The sequence below is a fragment of the Lissotriton helveticus genome (assembly GCF_964261635.1).
Source record: "Lissotriton helveticus chromosome 1_1 unlocalized genomic scaffold, aLisHel1.1 SUPER_1_unloc_9, whole genome shotgun sequence".
Lineage (NCBI taxonomy): Eukaryota > Metazoa > Chordata > Amphibia > Caudata > Salamandridae > Lissotriton > Lissotriton helveticus.
Genome location: NW_027611736.1, coordinates 3,666,663 through 3,691,749, shown reverse-complemented (window position 1 = coordinate 3,691,749; position 25,087 = coordinate 3,666,663). Strand labels below are relative to the sequence as shown.

The following is a 25,087-nucleotide window of genomic DNA, read 5'->3' as shown; positions in this document are numbered from 1 at the left end:
ATGCCACGTAAAATCACCGATGTTGACAGTAATATGCTGACCGATTACCTAGCTTCCTTGATGTCTGCACTACTCTCTTGTCGTTCACAGGTCGCGGCTGCCTTTCCAGACAACACCCAGGTGAAACCGCACGAGGTCGTTCCAGGCGACCTCGTCCTCGTCAGGAATTTCGATCGTTCAAGCCCCCTGGAGCCCTGCTGGAAGGAGCCGAAACTTGTTCTGATGACCACAAGGACTGCTGTGAAGCTGGAGGGCAGGAAGGGCTGGCTACACTCCAGCCACATCAAGCGTTTCCATGGACTGTGTCCAATGACTTTTTTCAAGGACTGCCCCGATACTGACTCTAAACTTCCCCTGTTAGAGAAAACTCCGCAACAGGAGTATAAAATCAAATTGAGGTCTAGTAAGTCCGACAGCGTTTAATTGTTTAAGTCCCTCTCGGGTGAAGCGGTTAGACAGGTTCCTGACATGTATGAGATAGACCCACATAGTGAGAGAGATAGAAACTCCAAGAAAATACGTTACTGTAAAAGTCTGCGAAGCAGATGTGTTGTTACACTATTGTTTATGTTATTTCTGAGTCTTACGATCACATGTATAAGTTACGTTTTACATGTATTTTTTCCTCCTCTTGGTCTGCATGTACATCTTTCTTCTAATGATACAGTAGAGCACACTTTTAGTGAACTACCCCCTCACGAGTTATCCTACCGACTTGCAATGCGCAAGAATACTTTTATTCGAATGTTACGCTATTCACACCAGACCAGCAATGCCACTAATTGTTGGGTGTGTGGTCGACTCCCCCCTTACCAGACACCGAAGGGAGTTCTGCCACTCTTTCCCTATCCGTTTTCACACAATGGTTCGTGTGGAGCATGGTTTACGTTAACATCATCCTTAGATGATAAGTCCATTCTTAATAGAACATGTTTCCCAGACAAGGAAGGTTTTTCCCATAGGACAGGGTTAGATCTAGAAAATGAAGTATATGATCTAGGTAATTTTTCCTCCAACTTCATGGTTTTGAATGTTCAGTCCGAGACTACTCCAGATTTGCCTGCTATTACAGTTCTCCCAGTGAAAGGCGAATTATGTGTTAGAAGGAATGGTTCAGTACATCTAGGACACAGTGATTGTCATACTGTGGTCGAGTATAGTGACAGTGGGAAATCTACTTTCAAAGCCTCACGTCATTCATATTTTGTATATGGTCAGACCGCATATGTACGTCTGCCCCTAGATTGGGATGGAACATGTTACATTGCCTTCCTACTGCCACCAGTTTTCCTAGCCCCATCCGATTATCACAGAAATACACATCTAGTACACGTCAGACATAGAAGGGAGATCGAGTCCCCAATTGTCGATCAAACTGAAACTGCATTAGAACAGTATACAGATTTCAATAAAGGTTTCTTTTTCTTCATAGGACCTGTCCAGAATAGTAAATTAATACGCAGGTTAACCAGAACCCTTGAAGCAGTAGTAAATGAGACTACTTCCGCTCTAGGTAACTTAACAGAAGAGCAATCTGCTATGAGATTTGTTGTTCTTCAGAACCGCCTTGTTCTTGACGTCATACTGGCCGATAGGGGCGGAGCTTGTAGAGTCATCAGATCTAGTTGTTGCATTTTCATTCCTAATAACGCACCGTCTGTATATTCAGCAATAACTAGACTTCATAAAATAGCCCATCAGCTACACCAGAATCCAGGCACCTGGACATGGTCCGGTTGGCTCTGGAGTATAATATCTGCCTGGGGATGGAAAGTACTGTCATTCCTGGGAATAGTAGTAATGATCATATTCAGTTGCTGTCTTTGTTTACAATGTGGCCCTGCGATTTGCGGCTTGTGCGCTACCTCTTGTATTCCAAGTCCAAAGTCCCATTTCCAGAAGATTAAAGATGAGCAAATGATGCTCTATGAACAGATAGATGGTCTCATGAATATTGATGTTTCCTGAAGGAAACGTAGGGAACAAGGAGGGAATGAGGAAAATCGAATTTTGCCTTGTCATGTGTCCCTACGTGTTCCCCATCATATGTTATATGTGCATGATTAATATGCATATTTACCCCCTTGACCGAATAAAGACGCATTTATAGTTGTGTCCAACGTTAGTATGTCAGTTATCCAGTCCCTCGTAGGGCCCGGACACCAGATTCAAGCCTCAAGTCTCCTGAATCACTCCGAGGAGAGATGCAGCCCCGCCCGCATCCCTGACCCTTCACTTACATCCTGCCAAGCAGCGCGGTGCCCGGCCTGGCCTGCCTGCCTGTCTGCCAAGAATATGTTATGCTTACAGTTATCAGTTCAGCTCCCCGGTTTCACATTCCTAGCTAACGAACCGCATAAACATCTTCATCTATAGTCTAGTCTTCCTCTCTCCATGCAAGAGAATTACTGAATTAGTATCCATAGAAGATTCATAGCACACGCAATACACTAAGAAATATATGCATGCACTAGCCTTAGTGACAAGTAGCCTTTGCCCTGATGACTTTTAGATTCAAGCAACATGTACTCCAAACACGAGATATCAGATATGCTATAGGTACAGGTCGTTCTGACATCCCAGACTTTAGTCTCCTCTTCAAGTGCTAGAAGTCAGAGCCCCAGCTCTCCCCAGTTACACGTCATGGCCCGTTTGCGCGCACCAGTAGGTTAAAGGTTCCAGCTGCCCATGAAGCCCCCTCCATGTGTCCACCCACTTATGACACTTCTGTGACGTTTACATCACATGTCTCCGTGCACGCCCTGTGCACGCCTTCTTTTCACGCCCATATGTTCTTATCTTCCGTTTGTCACTTGTTACGCCTACTGTATTCAATGCAATTGTACTGTTTTACTATATATACTGTATGATGTTAGTGAGATACTAGGCTATCATTCCTGTCCCTTCCTGAACCTTTGCAGGTGATGGAACCCGATGGTCCATTGGCTCGAGCCATCTAATTAAAGCCCGTATGACTCAGATACCACGGATTCTGCCTCTTATTTATTGAGCTATCCTTTTTCAGTTAATGCATAGAAAAATAGTACCGGTAATTATTTATTTATTTGCCACATGTCGCTCCTTGACCCCAAGGGAGATTTCTTCAGTCCTCTAGTCTTGAGTAGAGCGTTGAAGTTCCAGGATTCAGTTGCAGAGTTTCGTCCAGGGATATCTAAAGTCCTGTTGCCAGGGGTTCCTTACTTATACGTAAGAAAAGGGTTGGACTAACTCTGGTGACCCACCTAAGGGAGGGTTTGGTAAGAGGGGTGGCTACACCCATTTCTTTTGTCCAGTTTCCTGCCAGAGGAGGGGCTCGTAGCCCTGTGCAACCAATTTGAACTGGACTATGCACAGGGACACCAAATGTGCCCCCAATGCAGACTTCCAAGCACTCCTGGAGTGCACCCACCCAGCCCTAATTTCCCTAAGGCCTGTCTGGGAGGTGGTTACACCGGATCACTGAAAGAATATCGACTACCAAAATATCGACTACCCAAAATATCGAGGAAAAAATATCTACAGCAAAAATATCGAGTTTGTATGTACAAACAGGTAAGTACAAAAATATCGAGTACAAAATATCGTTTACAAAAATATAGTTGTAAAAAATATCGTATTTACTAAAAACAGTGTTAAATTAAATTAATATTAATAATTAATTACTAAAATATACTTAAAATTACTTAAATTAACTTATAATAATTAAATAATTAATGAAAGTTAAATAAATATTTTTTTATTTCATATTTATTAAACATATATATATAGTAATAAAATATAATAAAATAATACCCAAAAACTGAAAACTGACCCTGAACCCTAAAAATACCCCTTTACCCAAAAACTGAAAACTGACCCTGAACCCTAAAAATACCCCTTTACCCAAAAACTGAAAACTGACCCTGAACCCTAAAAATACCCCTTTACCCAAAAACTGAAAACTGACCCTGAACCCTAAAAATACCCCTTTACCCAAAAACCCAAAACTGACCCTGAACCCTAAAAATACCCCTTTACCCAAAAACCCAAAACTGACCCTGAACCCTAAAAATAAAAACAATTTATTTTACTATCTATAGTATATACTTACATATTTTCACTTTCTATATTATTTACAGTCGATATTACTGCACTTACCTTAAAAACGATATTTTGGCTGTCGATATTCTGTCCAGTCGATATTTTGTCCAAACGATATTTTTTCCTCGATATTCTGTCCAAACGATATTTTGGAGTCGATATTATGTCTGTGCACCGGTTACACCACCCTGTGACAGGAAACCTATTATCCAGGCCTCCCCTGCCGGAATTTCGGTCAGCAGCAAGAGGCCAGACTTGTGTCTGTGGCTGCAGCATCCATTTTGTAATGCCAGGGCTCTTCAAACTGGTTATCGGGTAGACCGGTGTGTACATGTCTCTCCCTCTAAAAGGTGGAATTCTACCCACGCCACCAGGACTGGCAGGGGGTAGGATACCAAAGTGTTTGACACCAAACACAACATGTTTCCGTGCAGCCATCCCAAAGTTAGCATTTACTGCGAGGATATAATGCACTTAAGAGTATATGGTCAGGCTGCATCACAGAACAGCCCCAGAGAATAGGTTCCGAGGCTACAGAGGGGCTCTGCTCATGCATAGGCACCCTCTCACATGAAATCAAGCACCCTGCCATCTGGATTGATAAGGCCTGCCATAGGAGTGACTGATATGTCTCTATGTGAAGTGATTTAAAGGTAGATATAGGTAACCTATATCTCAGTACAGGGTGCATGTACCACCTTACCCAGGCTACGCCACCAGTCCTGTGGTGTAATTTTGGAAGGCTTCCAAGGGGTGGCATAATGCATGCTGCAGCCCCTGGTAGGCCTCTGGGGTACCTATGCCCTTGGTACCTATTGTACCATATACTAGGGACTCACAAGGGTACCCCAGTAACCAAACTAGAGTGTACCTATTGTACATGGAATCCATTTTAGGGAGAAAGCAGATAGGCTGGGGTCCTGAATAGCAGGATCCCAGCCAAACTAAGTCGAAAACCAGCAAAACAACAGGAAAAAAGTGGAGGCAACCATGCAGTCAGATAACACCTTCCTACAACAATGTTCAAGAGTGAGGGGCTCAAAAGTCACATTAAAATCCCCCGTGATCAGAATGTTTGAACCACAGAAGTGTAGATCTAATGAGTCGTCCAAAACCGCTATAACGTCTGACTTCTTCCCCTTTGAGCCCCTGGCATAAACATTAGAAACGTCCACAACCCCTTGTTGGCCCCACTTCAACCTGATCGCACCGATATCATTACTCTGTGTTTCAAGGACCTCCATATTAAAACCGCCAGCTTGGCGCACCCAAATTACCAATCCCCCTGAGGGTCGACCCTTACCCCCACATGTTGCAGGGGTATAGACATTTAAGTAACCTAAGCAGTATAGGGGGTCTATTGCCCAGGTTTATTGAAAACAACAGACATCAAACTTAAGGAGGGTGCTTCCCGAGAGGCAGTAGCCTCCCTTCCTGGATGAAGACAAGGAAAATGAGTACCAGCTAAGGGTAAGAGAGGGGATTCTTTAATCATATAGGGAGCAAAAAGACCATCTAGTTTGTTCTGTGTATTACAAAGCAGTCAATCATTAGCCTCAAGAGAGGAAAAGCCTCTAAACCCAGGCAGTGTATTTTCCAGTGTTTGGTGGCACGCACTGCTTGGTAAGAACCGTCTGAATTGGATCAAGGAACCTTCTGGGGACAAGTACGATATTCCAGGGAAAGAAGATTTTCCGCAACATCAACCTCACTCAGTGTAAGCTCAATAAAATCTAGTGATTGGGTTCGGGAGGTAAGTCTGGAAGCCCTTGAGATGTCTTCGCGAATTACAAAGCTAATTACTCGGTCCTGGAGGGTGCTGGAACCACTATATGTGGTATGGCTGCGGGGGGCTAGCTTGCAAATAAATGCCAACTTGGGAGCCTTATCTACAGTGGGTATCTCCCACTCTGGATAAACCACCTGATGAGATGGAGAGTCACTGGGTACAGGGCGAGAGGGACAGGAAGGCTCCTTATTCAATCGCTGATTTACCAGGGAAGTAAGACCCTCAAGCATGGTTCCCATATCCTCGACCTCTAGTCTGAGAGTATTTACCCCTTCGATGCGGATGACAAAGCCAGCTCGTCATGGGCGTTACCTGCGCTACGCGGGTGACGAGCTGGCTTTGTCATAAACAGCGCGATTTTCAAAAATCAGCGCACAGCGGGAAAACGCGGTAGTGCGGTAGCGGTTAATGAGGCTAAGTATTTCTTGGGGAACATTGGTAGGTATACAATCTGGTTCTAGGATACATGTCTCGGGATGCTGTGTTTGATGAGGGGGTTGACACCTAGGCCCCGTTTCGGTGTCCTCCTCCAGCAACTCCACCAGTGATAGAAACCTATTAGTGTACGGGATTTCCAACCCTGTCTTCTGTATGTCACTCCCAGATTACTTATTTGAGGATTGGCTATCACTTCCAGCATCTAGGTTTCCCTCACAGCCTATGTCTGGGCACCCTTTTTAGGTCAAGCCTAGAGCAGCGCGTGTGCTGCTCTAGGAAAACGACCTTTTGGAAATGCTGTGGACTTTTCTCGCCCTTGTGTGTGAGAAAAGGCCTACGGCTTTCGGTCACGAGCGGCGGCGCGCAGTGTGCCATCTGTTTTGTGTCAGTTTTCACACCAGCACACGCGCACCACTCGCAATAGACTCGCAACAGCAATGTCTGGTAAGTGCGACCTAAAAAGGAAAGTGCCCCACTTCAAACATCTACGACTTTCACTTTTATGTACTTTAAATCCATTAAAATTGTACATTTGAAGTGTAGGGATACATTGAAAAAGAGTATTTGGTTGATACCGATTTTTACTTTATTAGTGGTTTTTTATAGCGTACTAAATAAATAGCTGAACCTTTTGAAATGTAATTCACTAAAAGGGCAACCTGAGCTAGAGTCTCGTAAGAAAACAAACACAACAGGACAGTGTCTGAAGTGCTGATGTGGAAGAGGCTATCCGCAGCCTTCTGTGAATGGAAATGGGGCAGGACAGTGAGTAGGCGTTCATCCTCTGGTGGCCAATCATTCTTTTACTAATTTCCCTTATCACTTTGGCTGGTGGAGGGTGATTTTTGCTTCCCATTTCCTCCTGTCCTGCTTGCTGGATTGACAAACTTGGAAGTGATTGTCCTGGCATCATTAGGCCGTCAAGTATTTGCGGAGCTTCTTCCTCTGATGTTGCCCATAAGCCAAGAGCATGGAATGAGATCAGGCCCTGGTGGCAGCCAATGTGCTTCATTCCTTTCCCTTTTTAGCTAAAATTCTGGTGCCAGTCACATCCTTTGATTTCTTCCTAGAGTTTGACTTACGGTGTTTCTTATTCACTATTTTCAAAGTCAGTAGAGTGTGACAGAAAAAGTTGCTTCAAGCACGCCTTCACAGCTTGTTTGATCATCAGAGTAATATGCGCCATTATGTTCAGGGATATCTCATGTTGTTTCCTATTTAAATTAAAGTATCAAACAGTGATGTGCAAAGGGGAATACTTGTAGGAGTTATCTTACTGGATGACTCCCGGTTTTGGAACTGACGCTGTTGGTTTTTAAACTATCCACTGGTACCCTGTCAACCATGACCCAGTGGATGTGCTTTGACCTTTGAAACCATGTGCGCATGCGCTGCTCTAGGAAAACAACCTCTTGGAATCGCTCTGGAAGCATGTGAAAAGGCCTACGGCTTGCGGTTACGAGCTGCGGTGCGCCATGTGCCATCTGTTTTGTGTCAGATTTCACACGAGAGCGCGCACCACTCGCGGGACGCTGCAGCTTCCAAAAGTTCTGAGTTTGCTCCTGAAACTGATGCTCAAGGGACGATCTTTCTTACCCCGGTTTCACCATTTCTTCCACCCTGTTCCTTAAACCTGCTCTTCTGTTTTCCTTATAATGTTCTATTATCTCTTCCCATCTCTTGTCCTTTATTCAAACTAAGCCCCCCTCTCTCTCTAGTTCTCACGTTTACTAATTAGACGCATTTGGTTTGAATTCACTGTAAATCGAGTCAAATGATTCGATTCAGTCACTGCGCCGCAGAAGGTGTCACACACCAGAGTTAGTATTCTGTAAGAACACAGTCAGTTCAGTAAATGAAATGAACCCAACACCACAGAGAATTGGTCACCCCATCCACCCGACGAGAGGCTGCGCACAATGCTCGCACAAGCGAAATGCACTCATTGTCTGACATATTTAGCACTGAACCTCCCTGATTGGCTTTGGTTCAATATTTATGTACATATGTGGTATCTGTAGAGCGCAACCCTACCCTAAAGGCAGCTGAGCACTATACACGGGCAAAGGTAAAGGAAAGTCCATGAGTGATCGGAGGGGTGTCTGGGTTCAGGGAACAGAACAGAAGTCTATTGTTATTGCATTGTGATGTAGTGATATTTTTTAAGGTGACTTGTGTTCTGCACTATACTAAACTCGAGCAGAATTAAGGGTGTTGTCCCCAGATCCTGGGTGCATGCATAGATGGAGTCCACTTTGGGGTATCACGATAGTTACCACATAATTATATGCTACATAATTACACTGCACTAAATGCAACATACACTCCAAATAATAGCACTTAGTGCCACATGATTACATGCCACATAATTACACGCCACATATTTACACTCTACTGAATAAAACATACACTCCACACAATACCACTCAGTGCCACATAATTATATGCTACATAATTACATTGCACTAAATGCAACATACACTCCAAATACCACTTAGTGCCACATAATTACACACCACATAATCACACTCTACTGAATGAAACATACACTCCACACAATACCACTCAGTGCCACTTAATTATATGCTACATAATAACACTTCACTCAATGCAACATACACTCCAAATAATACCACTCAGTGCCACTTAATTACGCACAACATACTTACACTCCTCTCAATGCAACATAAATACACTCCACATAATACCACACAGTGCCACATAATTATTTGATACATAATTACACTGCACTCAATGCAACATACACTCCAAATAATACCACTCGGTGCCACATAATTACTCTACTGAATAAAACATACACTCCCCATAATACCACTCAGTGCCACATAATTACACGCCACATAATTACACTCTACTCTATGCAACATAAATACACTCCACATAATACCACTCAGTGCCATAATAACACGCCTCATATTTATACTCTACTCAATTCAACATTAATACACTCCACATAATACCACACAGTGCCACATACTTATATGCTACACATTAAATTGCACTCAGTGCAACATAGGCTTCAAATAATACCACTCAGTGCCACATAATTACACACCACATAATTACACTACTGAATGCAACATGCCCTCCAAACAATACCACTTAGTGCCACATAATTATATGCTACATAATTACACTGCACTCAATGCAACATACACTCCAATGAATGCCACAAAATTACACTCCACTGAATACAACATACACTCCCCATAATACCACTCAGTGCCACATAATTACACGCCCATAATTACACTACTCAATGCAACATAAATACACTCCACATACCACTCAGTACCACATAATTTCAAGCCACATAATTGCACTCTACTCAATGCAACATAAATACACTCCACATATTACCACTCAGTGCCACATAATTACACACCACATAATAACACTCTACTCAATGCAACATAAATACACTCCATATAATAACACTCAGTGCCACATAATTACACGACATAATAACACTCTACTCAATGCAACATAAATACACTCCATATAATACCACTCAGTGCCAGATAACTACACGCCATATAATTGCACTGTACTCAATGCATCATAAATACACTCCACATAAATGCACTCTATACCACATACCACCAATCAACATAAATGCACTCCACACCATGACACAATTTTACTAAGCATAATTTCACTCCTGGTCGCTCCACCTGCCGCACGGTCCCCATGTGCCACGTCCTCCCGCTACCTGCCGCCTGCCTGCCAGGTCCTCCCGCTGCCTGCCTGCCTGGTCCCCCTGCTGCCTGCCTCCAGCCCCTGCCTCGCACGCTTCCGCGTGCCAGGTCCCCCTGCTGCCGGCTGCCTGACCCCCGACCCTGCCATAGCACGGTCCCCGGGGGTCAGGTCACCCTGCTACCGGTCTAACCCCTGCCCCTGCCTCCTGGCCGCCGCCTGCTAGGGTCAGCCCTCAGGCCTCCCCCTCGCCGCTCCGCCGCTTTTCCCGCCTCTTTTCCCGCCACCCCTCCTCCTCCCGCCGTTCTCTTCCCTCCCTCCCCGCCGCTGCCCCCCTGTGGCACGCCCCCCTCCTTTGCCTGACCCTCATTCACCTCCCCGCTCCCGGTTCCCAGCTGCCCCTCCCTCGCTCCACCCCCCCCACTACGCCATTTATGGCGGAGTCCACGCGTACGCACAGCGTGCACGCGCAGCGGGCGCGCCCTAAGCACGCCGAAGGCGCGCCAAAGGCAAGCCCATCCATGCCTGGACCGCGCCCAGTGCCAGGACCCCTGGCCCCCACCGATGGAAGCCGACCCGACGGACCTACGACGCCACCGAACTCAACGCACTCAACACCGGCCGAACCCCGGGCTGCTACCGAGCCACACCGAGACGCACCCACGGACCCTTCAGCTGCCACTCCTGCAAGTTCACCTGCAACCGGATCCACGCCACACCAGCACCCACCAAGCCGAACTCCAGCTGCACCCACCTGAAATGCATCCTGCTCAACACCCGCTCCGTCCACAGACACGCCGTCGAGCTCTGGAACCTGCTCGACACCACAGCACCAGACGTCGCCTTCCTCACGGAAACCTGGATGAACGCCTCCTCAGTGCCTGACATCGCCATCGCCATCCCGGACGGGGACCGCATCAACCAGACAGGAGGAGGCATCGCCATCATCCACAGGAACACCATCCGCATCACAACCAACACCGACGACACCCTCGCACCCGCCGAACACCTGCACTTCCAGATCCACGCCAACCCCAAGACCACCCTCAGAGGCACCCTCATCTACAGACCTCCGGGACCACGCACACAATTCAGCGAAGACATCGCCGACTTCATCAGCCCACACGCCCTCCCCTCCGCCGACTACATCCTCCTCGGGGACCTCAACTTCCACCTGGAGAACAACAACGACCGCAACACCACCACCCTGCTGGACAACCTCGCCAACCTCGGACTCAAGCAACTGGTGACCACCCCCACCCACTACGCCGGACACACACTCGACCCGGTCTTCTCTTCCAGCAAGGACATCGCCTTCAGCCACGCCACGGGACTCCACTGGACGGACCACAGCTGCGTCCACTTCAGCTTCAGTAGGACCACGTTCCACCATCACCAGCAACAGGTCCCCCGCAGAAGCTGGAACAAGATCACTGCAGACCAGCTCGCTACTTCCCTGAGCAAGAACCCTCCCACCAGCACAACGAACCCCAGCCAAGCGGCCACCAACCTCACGAAATGGATCAGCGACTGCGCAGACGACCTCGCCCCTCTGAAGACCCCGCCGAGCAGACCCGGCAGCAAGAAAGCCCCATGGTTTAACGACGAACTCAAGAGCTCCAAGAAGAACTGCAGAGCACTCGAGAAAACCTGGCACAGAGACCCAACACCGGACAACATGACTGCCCTCAAGCTCGCCACCCGAAAACACCACCAACTGATTCACGCCACCAAGAAAACCGCATTCAAGGAACGACTGGACAACAACGCACACAACAGCAAGGAACTCTTCAACATCGTGAAAGAGCTCTCCAACCCCAACGCCGGAAACAACGACATCACCCCTTCGCAAGACCTCTGCAACTCCCTCGCCTCCTACTTCCACAACAAGATCGCGGACATACACAACAGCTTCAGCACTCAACCGACGCACGCCTCGACCGAACCACCGCTCCCCACCACCACACTCCGCGCCTGGACCCCGATCAGCACCGAAGACACCATCCGCACGATGAACTCCATCCACTCCGGATCTCCGACCGACCCCTGCCCTCACCACGTCTTCAACAAGGCCGACGCTGTCATCGCACCCCACCTGCGGGACATCATCAACACCTCCTTTGACACCGCCACTTTCCCGGAGAGCTGGAAGCACGCTGAACTCAGCGCTCTACTTAAGAAACCATCAGCCGACCCCACCGACCTCAAGAACTACCGCCCCATCTCGCTGCTCCCGTTTCCGGCTAAAGTCATCGAGAAGACTGTCAACAAGCAACTGGCCATCTTCCTCGAGACGAACGGCTCCCTCGACCTCTCGCAGTCTGGCTTCCGGGCCAACCACAGCACCGAGACCGCCCTGATCGCAGCCACCGATGACATCCGAGCCCTGCTCGACAATGGAGAAACAGCGGCCCTCATCCTCCTGGACCTCTCCGCGGCCTTCGACACTGTCTGCCACCGTACCCTAGTGCAGCGCCTCAGCAACGTCGGAATCCAGGAGAAGGCACTGGAGTGGATCATCTCCTTCCTCGCCGGAAGGACACAGAGAGTCCGCCTCCCCCCGTTCAGATCGGAGGCCACCAAAGTCATCTGCGGCGTTCCTCAAGGCTCCTCGCTCAGCCCAACACTCTTCAACGTCTACATGAGCCCCCTCGCAGCCATCGCACGCCAGCACAACCTCAACATCATCTCCTACGCCGACGACACCCAGCTGATCCTCTCCCTCACCAACGACCCCGCCACCGCCAGAGCCAACCTGCACGAAGGGATGACAGACGTAGCCAAATGGATGTCGAACAGCCGCCTGAAACTGAACTCGGACAAGACGGAAGTCCTCATCCTGGGATCATCACCCTCCGCCTGGGACGACTCCTGGTGGCCCCCCGCCGTGGGCAGCACACCCAAACCCACAGACCATGCTCGCAACCTGGGCTTCATCCTGGACTCCTCCCTCTCCATGACCAGACAAGTCAACGCCGTCTCCTCGTCATGCTTCAACATCCTGCGCATGCTACGTAAGATCTTCCGATGGATCCCCACCGAGACCAGGAAGACGGTCACCCAGGCCCTCGTCACCAGCCGTCTGGACTACGGCAACTCCCTCTACGCTCGAACCACCGCCAAACTCCAGAAGAGACTCCAGCGGATCCAGAACACCTCAGCACGACTCATCCTGGACCTCCCCCGCCGTAGCCACATCTCCGGACACCTGAGAGACCTACACTGGCTCCCGGTCAACAAGAGAATCACCTTCTGGCTCCTCACCCACCACACAAAGCCCTACACAACCAAGGCCCAGGATACCTCAACAGCCGCCTCAACTTCTACGCTCCCAAATGCCAGCTTCAATCGACCAGCCACGCCCTCGCCGCATCCGAAGAGCCACCACAGGAGGAAGGTCCTTCTCCTACCTGGCCGCCAAGACTTGGAACTCCCTTCCGACCCACCTCCGCCTGACCCAGGACCACCTCGCCTTCAGGAAGCAGCTCAAGACCTGGCTGTTCGAGCAGTAGCGGACCCCCTCCCCCCAGCGCCTTGAGACCCTCCGGGTGAGTAGTGCGCTATATAAATGCTTGATTGATTGATTGATTGATTGATTGATTGATTGAACACCACAGTTCCAGGCCACACATTTCAACTCCACATTTCCAAAACACACTGCTTAATTACACACCAAACAACATGTTTCAACTCCACAATCCACAACGTACCTCCAATCCACACCATATATTGTCACCACCTGAGCACTAGTCATCATTCACCACCACCATTTTGTATCAGTGCATCACCTAATCATCACGTCAGTCTGCCCTTGGAATCTGGCATCTGTTGATTCTCCCCTAGTGTCCGTCCGCTGCTCGTGTTCTAATTAAATTACTGTTTTCCAACCTGCACTCCCCCGTTATTTATGTCCTGCTTTCCCATAACACAAGAATTATAACAAACAAGCATGAGAACAGGTAGGAAAAAGTTGCCAGCCGTGCAAGTACAAAAAATGTAGAAGACATTTTTTATGTTAAAATCTTTTTCATCAGGTTTTTCAGTTGTATATAATGTTGTCTTCGTTTGTATAAACTTAACAAAAATGCTTAACACTTTTTATTTTAACTTTTCAACAAAATTCACAGCAGCCACAACGCTGTACAACATAGCCAAAAGTTCTGGCTAAACACATAAGGTCCCAAAGGCGAGACCCATTGGCTATGACAACGCTTGTTTTAGTGGGTTATGAAACATAGCTGGAATAGCTAATTGGCGGGTCGTAGTAGGGTTGTTTAAACTAGCTGGTTGGGTAGAGCGTTGTGGGGATTTAGTATTTGCTACATGGGTGGTTGTATCTGTCACTAATATGTCCTCGCACTCGCTAATGCGGGTGTCTATCCTATCCAGTACACAATTACTCCCTGCATGTTTCTGTATCTTCCTAGCCTTTTTTACCTTTACTATCCCTCCCGCCCCTCCCCCAGTGCCCTCCATAGTTTTCCCTTTCCCCATGCTACCTCTATAGTGCAAGATAAGCCTAAAGCAACCTGTCTACACAATCAGCAATGAACAGGCCTCTTGGCCCCGTGGACAATGAGAACCCCCAGGCCACCCTTATACCAGCCCCACAAACCCCTCAGGAGAGAGAGCGTAATTATTTAGAATCAAAGAGAGTAGTTTGGGCAATGCTGGGAGATAACCGCGTTAACAGTACCTTGACTTGTCCACAACAGTTCTTGAATGTCCAGCGAATCTGAGTAGGCAAGATGCCTAATGCCAGTGGAAAGGGGGGTAGCCCTGCCCTGCCTCTTCCTGGCAATGAGGGCAAGGACGGGACAGCCCTTGGCCCGGGCTTCGCCCGCGCGCGTCCTGCGCTGCGGGGGAGAGGCTGCGCTATAAGCGTGGTGACATCAAGGGATGCTGGGGCAGGCAGTCCTCACACTGAGGTTGAGCGCCTTGGTAGGCTGATGGCACTAGCGGCGTTTCCGACGTGGACCCTGGAACTCCTGTGCCACCAGGGTGCTGCGCAGAGCTTGTGGTGTCCGTTGCTGGTGATAAGATAGCTTGCTCCCCTAGTGCCTGGCCTGTGCTATTGCATTGTTTGCATCAGATTCACCTAGTGCCTGGCTTGTGTTATTACATTGTTTGCCTCGGATTCTCCTAATGCCTGGCCTGTGATATTGCATTGTTTGCATCAGATTCTCCTCGAGCCTGGCCTGTGTTATTGCATTGTTTGCCTCGGATTCACCTAGTGCCTGGCTTGTGTTATTGCATTGTTTGCATCAGAATCTCCTAGTGCCCAGCCTGTGTTATTATATTGTTTGCATCAGATTCTCCTTGTGCCTGGCCTGTGTTATTGCATTGTTTGCGTCGGATTCTCCTAATGCCATCGAGCTATCTGCCGGGCTCGTGCGGCCTTCTATGCCAACGAATTCCGGAACAGCCCAAATCCGTCAAAGGCTATTTTCAAGGCCGTAAAACAACTTATGGCGAAGCGGACTACCACTACGACCGTAAGCTCCCTTTCCCACTGTGAATCCCTTGCTTCCTACTTTTTGGGGAAGGTCCAAGCTATTTATAGGACATTCCCTAGCATAGGGTCCACTGCGGAAAGTATTAATCGGGTTCACCATCAGACCACACTGCCTGTTTTCCCCCCCCTTACCTTGGATGGTTTTGACAAACTTGCGTTGCAAGTTAAATCTGGGTCTCCATCTGACCCAGTAAGGCCTGCTCTCTTTCGAGACCAAGCTTTTATGGGGCGTACAGTTGTATGCTCCCTTGTCAATCTCTCCTTGGAAACGGGAACTGTACCATCTAAGTGGAAACAAGCCGTGGTGTCCCCGATTATTAAAAAGCCCACCCTGGACCCCTCTAAGCCTGAAAGCTATCGCCCCATCTCGTTGCTACCTTGGCCAGCCAAGATCACTGAAGCCCACGTCAACTTGGCCCTGTCTGAACATCTGACTCGGACCAATGCCCTCGACCCCACACAAAACGGATTCCGTGCTGGGCACAGTACGGAAACTGCATTACTTGTGATGGTGGAACATCTCCGGGCAAGGTTGGATGCTGGTCAAACGGCGGCGCTTATTTTGTTAGATCTTAGCGCCGCCTTTGATACGGTAGACCACAGCATCCTCCTGCGTCGGCTCGAGGAGACTGGTATTGGCGGTCTGGTATTGCAATGGTTCCGCTCCTTCTTAGACGACCGCTCCTTCTGCGTTGCCATCCCTCCCTTCAAGTCCAGCTACCAACCACTGGCCATGGGGGTTCCGCAAGGGTCCTCGCTGAGTCCCACGTTGTTCAATCTTTACGTGAGACCGCTGGCTGATGTCGCAAGGCAGTGGGGCCTTACCTTGGTCTCATATGCCGACGACACTCAGCTGGCGGTTACTCTCAGCGGGGATGCGGAAACTGAGGCCCCCAGGTTTCAGTCCGGACTGAAGGCGGTGGCTAGTTGGCTGACAGGCAACTGCCTTCAGCTAAACGCCACTAAAACAGAGGTGATGGTCGTCGGGAAGGGAGTGGAGCTGTGGGGTGACCACTGGTGCCCCCCAGAGTTGGGTCCCACTCCGACTCCGGTATCGGAAGTGAAAAATCTGGGGATATGGCTGGATGCGGGCCTCTCCTTCATAGGCCATACTAAAAGAACTGCGGCCTGTTGTTTCGGTCTTCTGAGGGGCTTGAGACCTGTTCTCAAGTTCTTTGACGCCCCGACCAGGCAGCTGGTGATCCAGGCCACTATCATCTCTCGCCTGGATTATGCCAGCTCTCTCCTGGCTGGGGCTAACCAGGCTGAACTAACCCGTTTACAACGGGTTCAGAATGCTGCGGCGAGGGCGATTGTTGGCCTACCAAGATTCTGCTCAGTGACAGGTGTCCTTCGCTCCCTACACTGGCTTCCGGTTAGGAAGCGTATTCTTTTTAAAGTCTTGTGCCTCGCTTTTAAAATCTTGAGAGGTACAGGCCCGGAAATCCTGTCGAATTGTCTTTCTTTTTATGTTCCTGCCCGTTGCCTCCGCTCCCAAGGTCTGGCCCTTGCGGTGGTTCCCAGATTCAGGCTTAGCCGCATGGGAGGCCGTTCGTTTAGGGTAATGGCTGCGTCAGCATGGAACTCCCTGCCTGTTGAAATCCGCTTGCTGGAGGACCTTCTGACCTTTCGGAAGGCGATAAAAACCTTCCTGTTTTAGCTGTTTCTGTCCCTGTTCCTGTTTTAGCTGTTTATTAGCCTCTTTTCTACATCCCGTTGTGTTACGAGCTACCTTGTCTCTGCGCCGGGACGCTCCTTGGCTGGAGTCGCTGTGCGCACAATAAATAGACGTAACATAACATAACATGCCTGGCCTGTGATATTGCATTGTTTGAGTCCCGTTTTCCTAGTACCTGGCCTGTGTTATTGCACTGATTGTGTCATATTCTTGCAATGCCTGGCCTGTGTTATTGCATTGTTTGCATCACTTTTTTCTAGTACCTGGTCTGTGTTATTGCACTGTATGTGCGGCTTTTGGTATGTTATTATTCCAATAGTTGCTGCTTTTCTAACAAACATGGTACCTTTTATCCCAATCAAGTGCATGTGACTGCAAGGACACTTCCTGCAGTAACAATCTATTTCCTATTTATGTGGCAACAGACAGCACAACATGTCTGCCAGAGATGCTGTAGGGTCAGAAACAGTACATAGGTAAGTAGGTATGATGGAAAACAAACTATTGCGTAAGATTTTAAACGAAGAAGCTGCTGTGATAGACGGCAAAAAATTAATGTCAAAACATCAGCATTAGGACAATGGTACATGGAACAATAATGGTAGATATATTTACACTTCTGTGCAGTGCGTGTCACTTAATGTTCTTTTCTTGCACTCTCATGAGATGGTTTTGCAAGCCAACTCTGAGCTCACTGAGTGTGGAGCTTCCACGAATCCCAGAGACAGGCCGTTCCAAAGACGGTAACAGAGAAGGTTGAAAGATCTGAGTCTTCATCCTGGAATATGGAATGGTGATCCCTGAGGGGGTGTGGGTGGTCTGTGTGTTGCCACGGCTGTCCAGGGGGTGTAAGAAAATGTCAGCAATTTGTGGAGGGCCCTCTTTTGCGTGAGAACCACCCAGCTTCATGCAATACAGACTTGAGGGTTTGTGTCTGCGCAGGATGAGTTACATTCTGATAGTAAAATGGAGGACCTTGTCCAAAGGCGATAGATGTTGCCAAGGATTAACATCTTCAGTTACGACAGATAGAGAAAGTCCATGTATCTCGAGGAGCTTGAAAAGCTTTCTGCACTCTGCTGGTGCAGGCAGGATGTTTATTCTCTAGTTGGCATTTGCCAGGGGATGTTCAGATACAGTGGGTTAATTAAACCTTTCAGCAGCACTTGTAGCGTGGACTCTTGGAGTCTTGTAGTATGATGCGGAAGAACTGTCTTAATGTTCTACGGAGCTCAGAAAATCCAGACTTTCCGGGCCAGAACCGGGTGCTGTAAGCTGCACTAGTTTCAGGGAGATGGACAGATGTTATGGCGATAGGAAACCCCGACAAACCACAATAATGTTCCACTCTTCCAGGTTAGACGAAACCAAAAAGGCTTGAACAAAGGGAGCTGTTGAAAGTGTCAAAGGTGACCTATGAACAGCAAGGTAAAGACAGGAGTTGGTGTTTGAGATAATCTTAAGTGAATAGGAAAGAAATGAGAAGTGTGTGAATGGAGTTACTTTCGTTGTATACTTCGTAAAGAGTTACTGGAAATTTTGCAGCCCCGCCTGGTCCATCTCTTTTTCTAAACTCTATTGTTGTTTGAATGAAATCTTGACCGTAGGCATCTATCTTAAGCAAAACCTTAAGCACTTGGGAGCTCCGAGCACCCTTACTTTGCTAAGTTACTCAGTGAACACTGTTAAATCACCTAGTTTTCAGACATTAATAAGATGTCACCTGATCAGCAGAACTTTTAGTTAAATATTTGTGTTTTATGAAATATTCCCTACTAAGTTCAAAGGCAGTAAAGAAGAAGGGGCGATTTACTAAGATTTTGCGTCGTGTTTGCGTCACAAAAGTGGCACAAAAGAGTGCAAAATCTTTTTTTCCTAATTTTCTTTCCAGCAAATAACGTAAAAGTAATGTGAAGCATCGCACTGCACTGCTTCGCGTTACTTTGCACCTTGGGGCCTGCCAATGGTGGGGCATGGGCGTTCCCGTGCAACCACCCATTGGGGCAGATTTATGAGTTCTGGCGCATCTCTGCAAATCAGCAGGGATGCGCCAGAACTGATGCGTCACGCAATTCCCTCCTTGCGGCACCACAGATGCGCCGCATTTACATTGCGGCGCACCATGGTGCAAGGAAGGGCAGATGCGTGACGCATCTTGTGGTGTACGGGAGGCGCATTGCTGGAGTAGCGTCGCAAGTGCGACGCAACTCCTGCAATGTACAGAGGCCACCCATACATAACGTGGTGCGTCACTCCTTACGCCTGCTTCAAGCAGGCGTAAGGATTTGACCCAACAGCGTCGTAAAACTGACTCAGTGAAATCTTATAGATTTCACTACGTCAGTTTTATGGGGCTTTCCTACGAGGGAACGCCCAACCTGCGACAGAACGCCCACATGAAACCTGACGCAGGTTTCATGTGGCGCAGGGCTTTACAACGTGACGCATCTGCCTAGATGCGTCACGTTGTAAATAGGTTGCAGGGATGCGCCACGTTTCCGTGCCGTTGCGTGACGCAACGGCAGCGTAAACGTGGCGCAAGTCTGACATAAATCTGCCCCATTGTTTCTCACGCTAAACTCAATTTACCAAATACAGTAGATTGGGTTTAGCGTGAGAAAACTGCACCCTTTTAAACTAGGCGCTTGGAAGGAGAAATGCTTTAATTTCTCCTTCCTTTTCTGAATTTGCATGCGTGCTGCACTGTGCAACATGCATACAAGGTTGGAAAAGGTTTCCCTCATGTCTAGGCATAGTATTTTGTACAGGAAGGGTGTCCTTCCTGTAGAAAACCTATGCTGGGCTCACACACACACGCTAGCGCTCTGGTGCTAAGGTGTGTGCATGGCGCAGGGCTGCTGTAATCAGTGCCGGCGCAAGGGAAAGGGAAGGAGAGAGCCATATCTTTGAAAATATGGTACTCTCCTGCTCCCTCCCTGTCATGCAGTGCAGCCTCGCAGGGGGAGGCCTGCGCCACATTGCGTGGAGATTTGGTAAATCTCCCCTGAAATGTCTTTTACAACCAGATAAATATTGTGATTTCTTATTCTATTTTGTTTCAATTTAGTAATTTTAAATATCTTTACATCCTACAGATAACAAGCCTTGAATGTATGAATTGACCATCAATAATAACGCGAATGCTGTAAATCTTCAATAATAGCAGAAATATTGAGCTACAGTATTCAGGAAAACATCAGCGCAGTCGGCGACAGAGGAACCTGCACACAAACTGACAGATCCCGGATGAAGCATCAAGGGCAGTTCAGTGATTGTAAGAGTCTGAGCTGTGCACCTCCACGCCACAAGACGAAGAAATGACCTTAGGAAAATTAAGGCAACAACAATAAAACCACCTCCTGAATAAACAAGTGTCAAATACTAACTTTGATCAATGTATCGGTATGATGTGATTACCGCAGTGCTCTATTTTCTAAAATGAAGACAAGCCATCATTCCGTGCTCTAGGTGAATTGTAAACTCTTTCTGGCCAAACCACAGTAACAAGCGAAAAGCACAACAGAGCGGAGCCAGACAACTGACGGGTAAAGGAAAGAGGAGCTCTTCTATCGACAATACAACAGACTGTCCCAATTTGCACCAGCCAGAAGGAAGATACATCTTTACCTGCAAGCGTCCACAGCCATAATCCAATCTAAAGGCACAATCCCCTACAAAGACACATTCTACGTATTAGGAGTGTGGCAAATATTTGGTGGCTATTGTATTTTATTGTTAAAACAGAAATCAAACGTGCAAAATACTGCACACATTTAAAGTGTGTGAGAAATCACAAGTGCTTTATCAGCCATGTTGGCCCATCAGGAACTACAGTCAAGGGATATAGACCATTATATACCCGACCCACATACACTAACCAAGAAAGAAGAATCATACACATACAGCAAGAGCTTTAGTTTGTCATCACTACTCAAGCTTCATCAGCACACGTACACAGGACAAAAACCATTCAAGTGCAGTGAATGTGTAAAGTGCTTTAGTCAGTTATCACACCTTCAAAGACACAATCAAACACACACAGGAGAAAAACCATTCAAATGCAGTGAATGTGGGAAGAGCTTTAGTCGATTATCAAACCTACGAAGACATCAACAAACACACACAAGGGAAAAACCATTCAAGTGCAGTGAATATGCAAAGTGTTTTACTTTCTCGTCACACCTACAAAGCCATCTGTCTAACCACATAGGAGAAAAAAAATTCAAGTGCAGTGAATGTGCAAAGTGCTTCAGTAAGTCATCACACCTACAAATTCATCTGCGAACACACACAGGAGAAAAGCCCTTTAAATGCAGTGAATGTGGCAAGAGCTTTAGTCAGTTACATCACCTACACAGACATCAGCGAACACACTCGGAGGAAAAACCATACCAGTGCAGTGAATGTGGGAAGAGCTGTAATCGATTAGAAAATCTACAAACACATCAGCGAACACACACAGGGGAAAAACCATACCATTGCAATGAATGTGAAAGCATTTTTAGTCGTTACTCAACATTAAGGATTCATCAGCAAACACACACAGGGGAAAAACCATTCAAGTGCAGTGAATGTGCAAAGTGCTTTAGTCGGTTATCAGGCCTAAAAAGTCATCAGCGAACACACACGGGGGAAAAACCCTTTCATTGTAGTGAATGTGACAGTAGTTTTCACAGCTCTTCAGCATTAAGGTATCATCAGCGAACTCACACAGGAGAAAAAACATTCAAGTGCAATGAATGTGTCAAGAGCTTTAGTAAATTATCAGTACTACAAGGTCATCAGCGAACACACACAGGGGAGAAACCATTCAACTGCAGTGAATGTGGGAAGAGCTTTAGTAAATTATCAGTCCTACAAATTCATCAGCGAACACACACAGGGGAAAAACCCTTTCATTGTAGTGAATGTGACAGTAGTTATCGCAGCTCTTCAGCATTAAGGTATCATCAGCGAACTCACACAGGAGAAAAACCATTCAAGTGCAATGAATGTGTCAAGAGCTTTAGTCAATTATCAGTGCTACAAAGACATCAGCGAACACACACAGGGGAAAAACCATTCAACTGCAGTGAATGTGCAAAGTGCTTTGGTCAGTTATCATACCTAAAAAGTCATCAGCGAACACACACGGGGGAAAAACCCTATCATTGTAGTGAATGTGACAGTAGTTATCGCAGCTCTTCAGCATTTAGGTATCATGAGCGAACTCACACAGGAGAAAAACCATTCAAGTGCAATGAATGTGTCAAGAGCTTTAGTCAATTATCAGTGCTACAAAGACATCAGCGAACACACACAGGGGAAAAACCATTCAACTGCAGTGAATGTGCAAAGTGCTTTGGTCGGTTATCATACCTAAAAAGTCATCAGCGAACACACACGGGGGAAAAACCCTATCATTGTAGTGAATGTGACAGTAGTTATCGCAGCTCTTCAGCATTAAGGTATCATGAGCGAACTCACACAGGAGAAAAACCATTCAAGTGCAGTGCATGTCTAAAGAGCTTTAGTAAATTATCAGTACTACAAGGTCATGAGCGAACACACACAGGGGAGAAACCATTCAACCGCACTGAATGTGGGAAGAGCTTTAATCACTTATCAAACCTCCAAACACATCAGCGAACACACACAGGGAAAAAACCCTATCATTGTAGTAAATGTGACAGTAGTTTTTGCGGCTCTTCAGGATTAAGGCGTCACCAGCAAACTCACACAGGAGAAAAACCATTCAAGTGCAATGAATGTGGGAAGCGTTTTAGTCTCTTATCAAACCTTCAAACACATCAGCGAACACACACAGGGGAGAAACCCTATCATTGTAGTGAATGTGACAGTAGTTTTCATGGCTCTTCAGCACTAAGGTATCATCAGCGAACACACACAGGAAAAGAAACATTAAAGTGCAGTGAATGTGCAAAGAGCTTTAGCCGATTGTCACATCTACAAAGTCATCAGCGAACACACACAGGGGAAAAACCCTATCATTGTAGTGAATGTGACAGTAGTTTTCGCAGCTCTTCAGCATTAAGGTATCATCAGCTAACTCACGCAGGAGAAAAACCATTCAAGTGTAATTAATGTCTAAAGAGCTTTAGTCAATTATCAGTTCTACAAAATCATCAGCGAACACACACTGGAAAAACCCTAACATTGTAATGAATGTGACAGTACTTTTCGCGGCTCTTCAGCATTAAGGATTCATCAGCGAACACACACAGGAGAAAAACCATTCAAGTGCTGTGAATGTGCAAAGTGCTTTAGTCAGTTATCACACCTTCAAAGTTATCAGCAAAAACACACTTGGGAAAAACTATTCAACGGCAGTGAATGTAGGAAAAGCTTTAGTAACTTATCAAACCTCCAAACACATCAGCGAACACAGAGACTCTGGAAAGAACTTAAGAACATCAAAAATAATATTGACCCCTTAGAGACAAAGACAAGAGCAGAACAGTGCAGTTATTGTGAGAGGAATGAATTACGGAAAAAAATTAAATTCAAATTGTGTGGGACATTGAAATGCCAGATGATAGAAGACCGGACTAGCAGTAAAGAAGGAAAACAGATAACAGTATTTGCAGAGTTATAAAAGTGTTTGTTTCCAGTGATTGTTCACTTCCGTACACATAGCAAAGCAGCATGATGTACCAGGATACACAGTGGGAGGCTAGCACAATGTGGACTAAAAGAAAAGAAAAATTGTTGATTTTTATTTGGTGAAGAAGAGATACAAAGGAAAACATTCAATCGCACCTGACCACACCTCCTTTAAAAGCAACACTGAACAATACTGGGACTAACAGTGGTATTTTCAGATAACTTGTCGGCTTAGTGATAAAACCTATAAACCAAACACACCCAGAGTGGACATGTTGTCAGGGCTCTGGAGATGGAAGCTTCATTGGTAAAATGTATGTATTGCTATTAACAAATGCCACTGCAGTATATGTAATGAACTAAAACGAAGCACAGGTGTTCAAGAAATAACCTGTTTTTAGATATAAAAGAGCACATACCTTGTTTTTAAGTAATGTTTGCTGCATCTTTTACACACTGTTATCGGTTGCTGGATCAGCTCGTGCCTCGGGCCTTATAACTAAGTGTGACCCGTGGCTCCTTTCCGACATGGCTCTCCCTATTCAGTTTGTGACTTGCCAAACTCTTTCTTTTTACCAGAATTGAGCCATTGTAAGCAGCCGACTCTGTTTGAAGAATGTGGTGAAATAGCGAAATCCCACATGAAAAGCATATATGTGCCAGGACAATCAGTTGCACTCCCAGCAACTCGTCTCCCACACTTGATTGTCCCTTGTCCTCAAACGTTCTAAAGGATTTGTCGTATGAATGCCAAAAGTGGCAGTGACATTCATGAAGCTAACGCTAACAGGAGTGTGTGGGAGATAGAGAGGGTGAGAGATAAAGAGAGCGAGAGAGACAAAGAAAGGGGGGAGAAATAGAGAGAAATGGAAGGAGAGGGAACGGCACGTTATATGTACTCACCTAAAAATAGAAGAAGCAGCCGAATACATGTCAATGAGTGACATCACCAGAGAAACGGGCTGAACACCTGTGAATTTATATGTTTATTTTTAATACCTATAGAACCATGTCATGCCAATAAACAGGGCACAAGTAAGGAAAATAGTATGGAGCGCATTATCATATGCAAATTACAGTGACGTCACATGTAGTGACATCACAAGAAGTGATGTCAGGTCCTTATAATAATTTGTATGTGAAAGGTTGACGGCCTGTTTTAAAAACAAAAAACAAGAAACATAAAATAATGTAAAAATACGTTTTTGGTTTCAGTTTTTATACATCATATGTTTTTCCCACTTTTAGTTTGTAACTAAACTCGGAA

The 25,087-nt window shown here is 46.7% G+C and overlaps 1 protein-coding gene across 1 annotated transcript in view; it reads left to right on the top strand.

Moving 5' to 3' along the window:
* LOC144806614 (uncharacterized) overlaps nt 1-24,818 on the top strand; it is an 82,897-nt gene extending 58,079 nt beyond the window's left edge. Inside the window, 1 exon segment of the mRNA XM_078672941.1 lies at nt 21,010-24,818. Within this exon segment, the coding sequence (XP_078529067.1) occupies nt 21,010-23,301 (2,292 nt within the window). The 3' untranslated portion in view covers nt 23,302-24,818.
* Nucleotides 24,819-25,087: the final 269 nt, after the last annotated feature.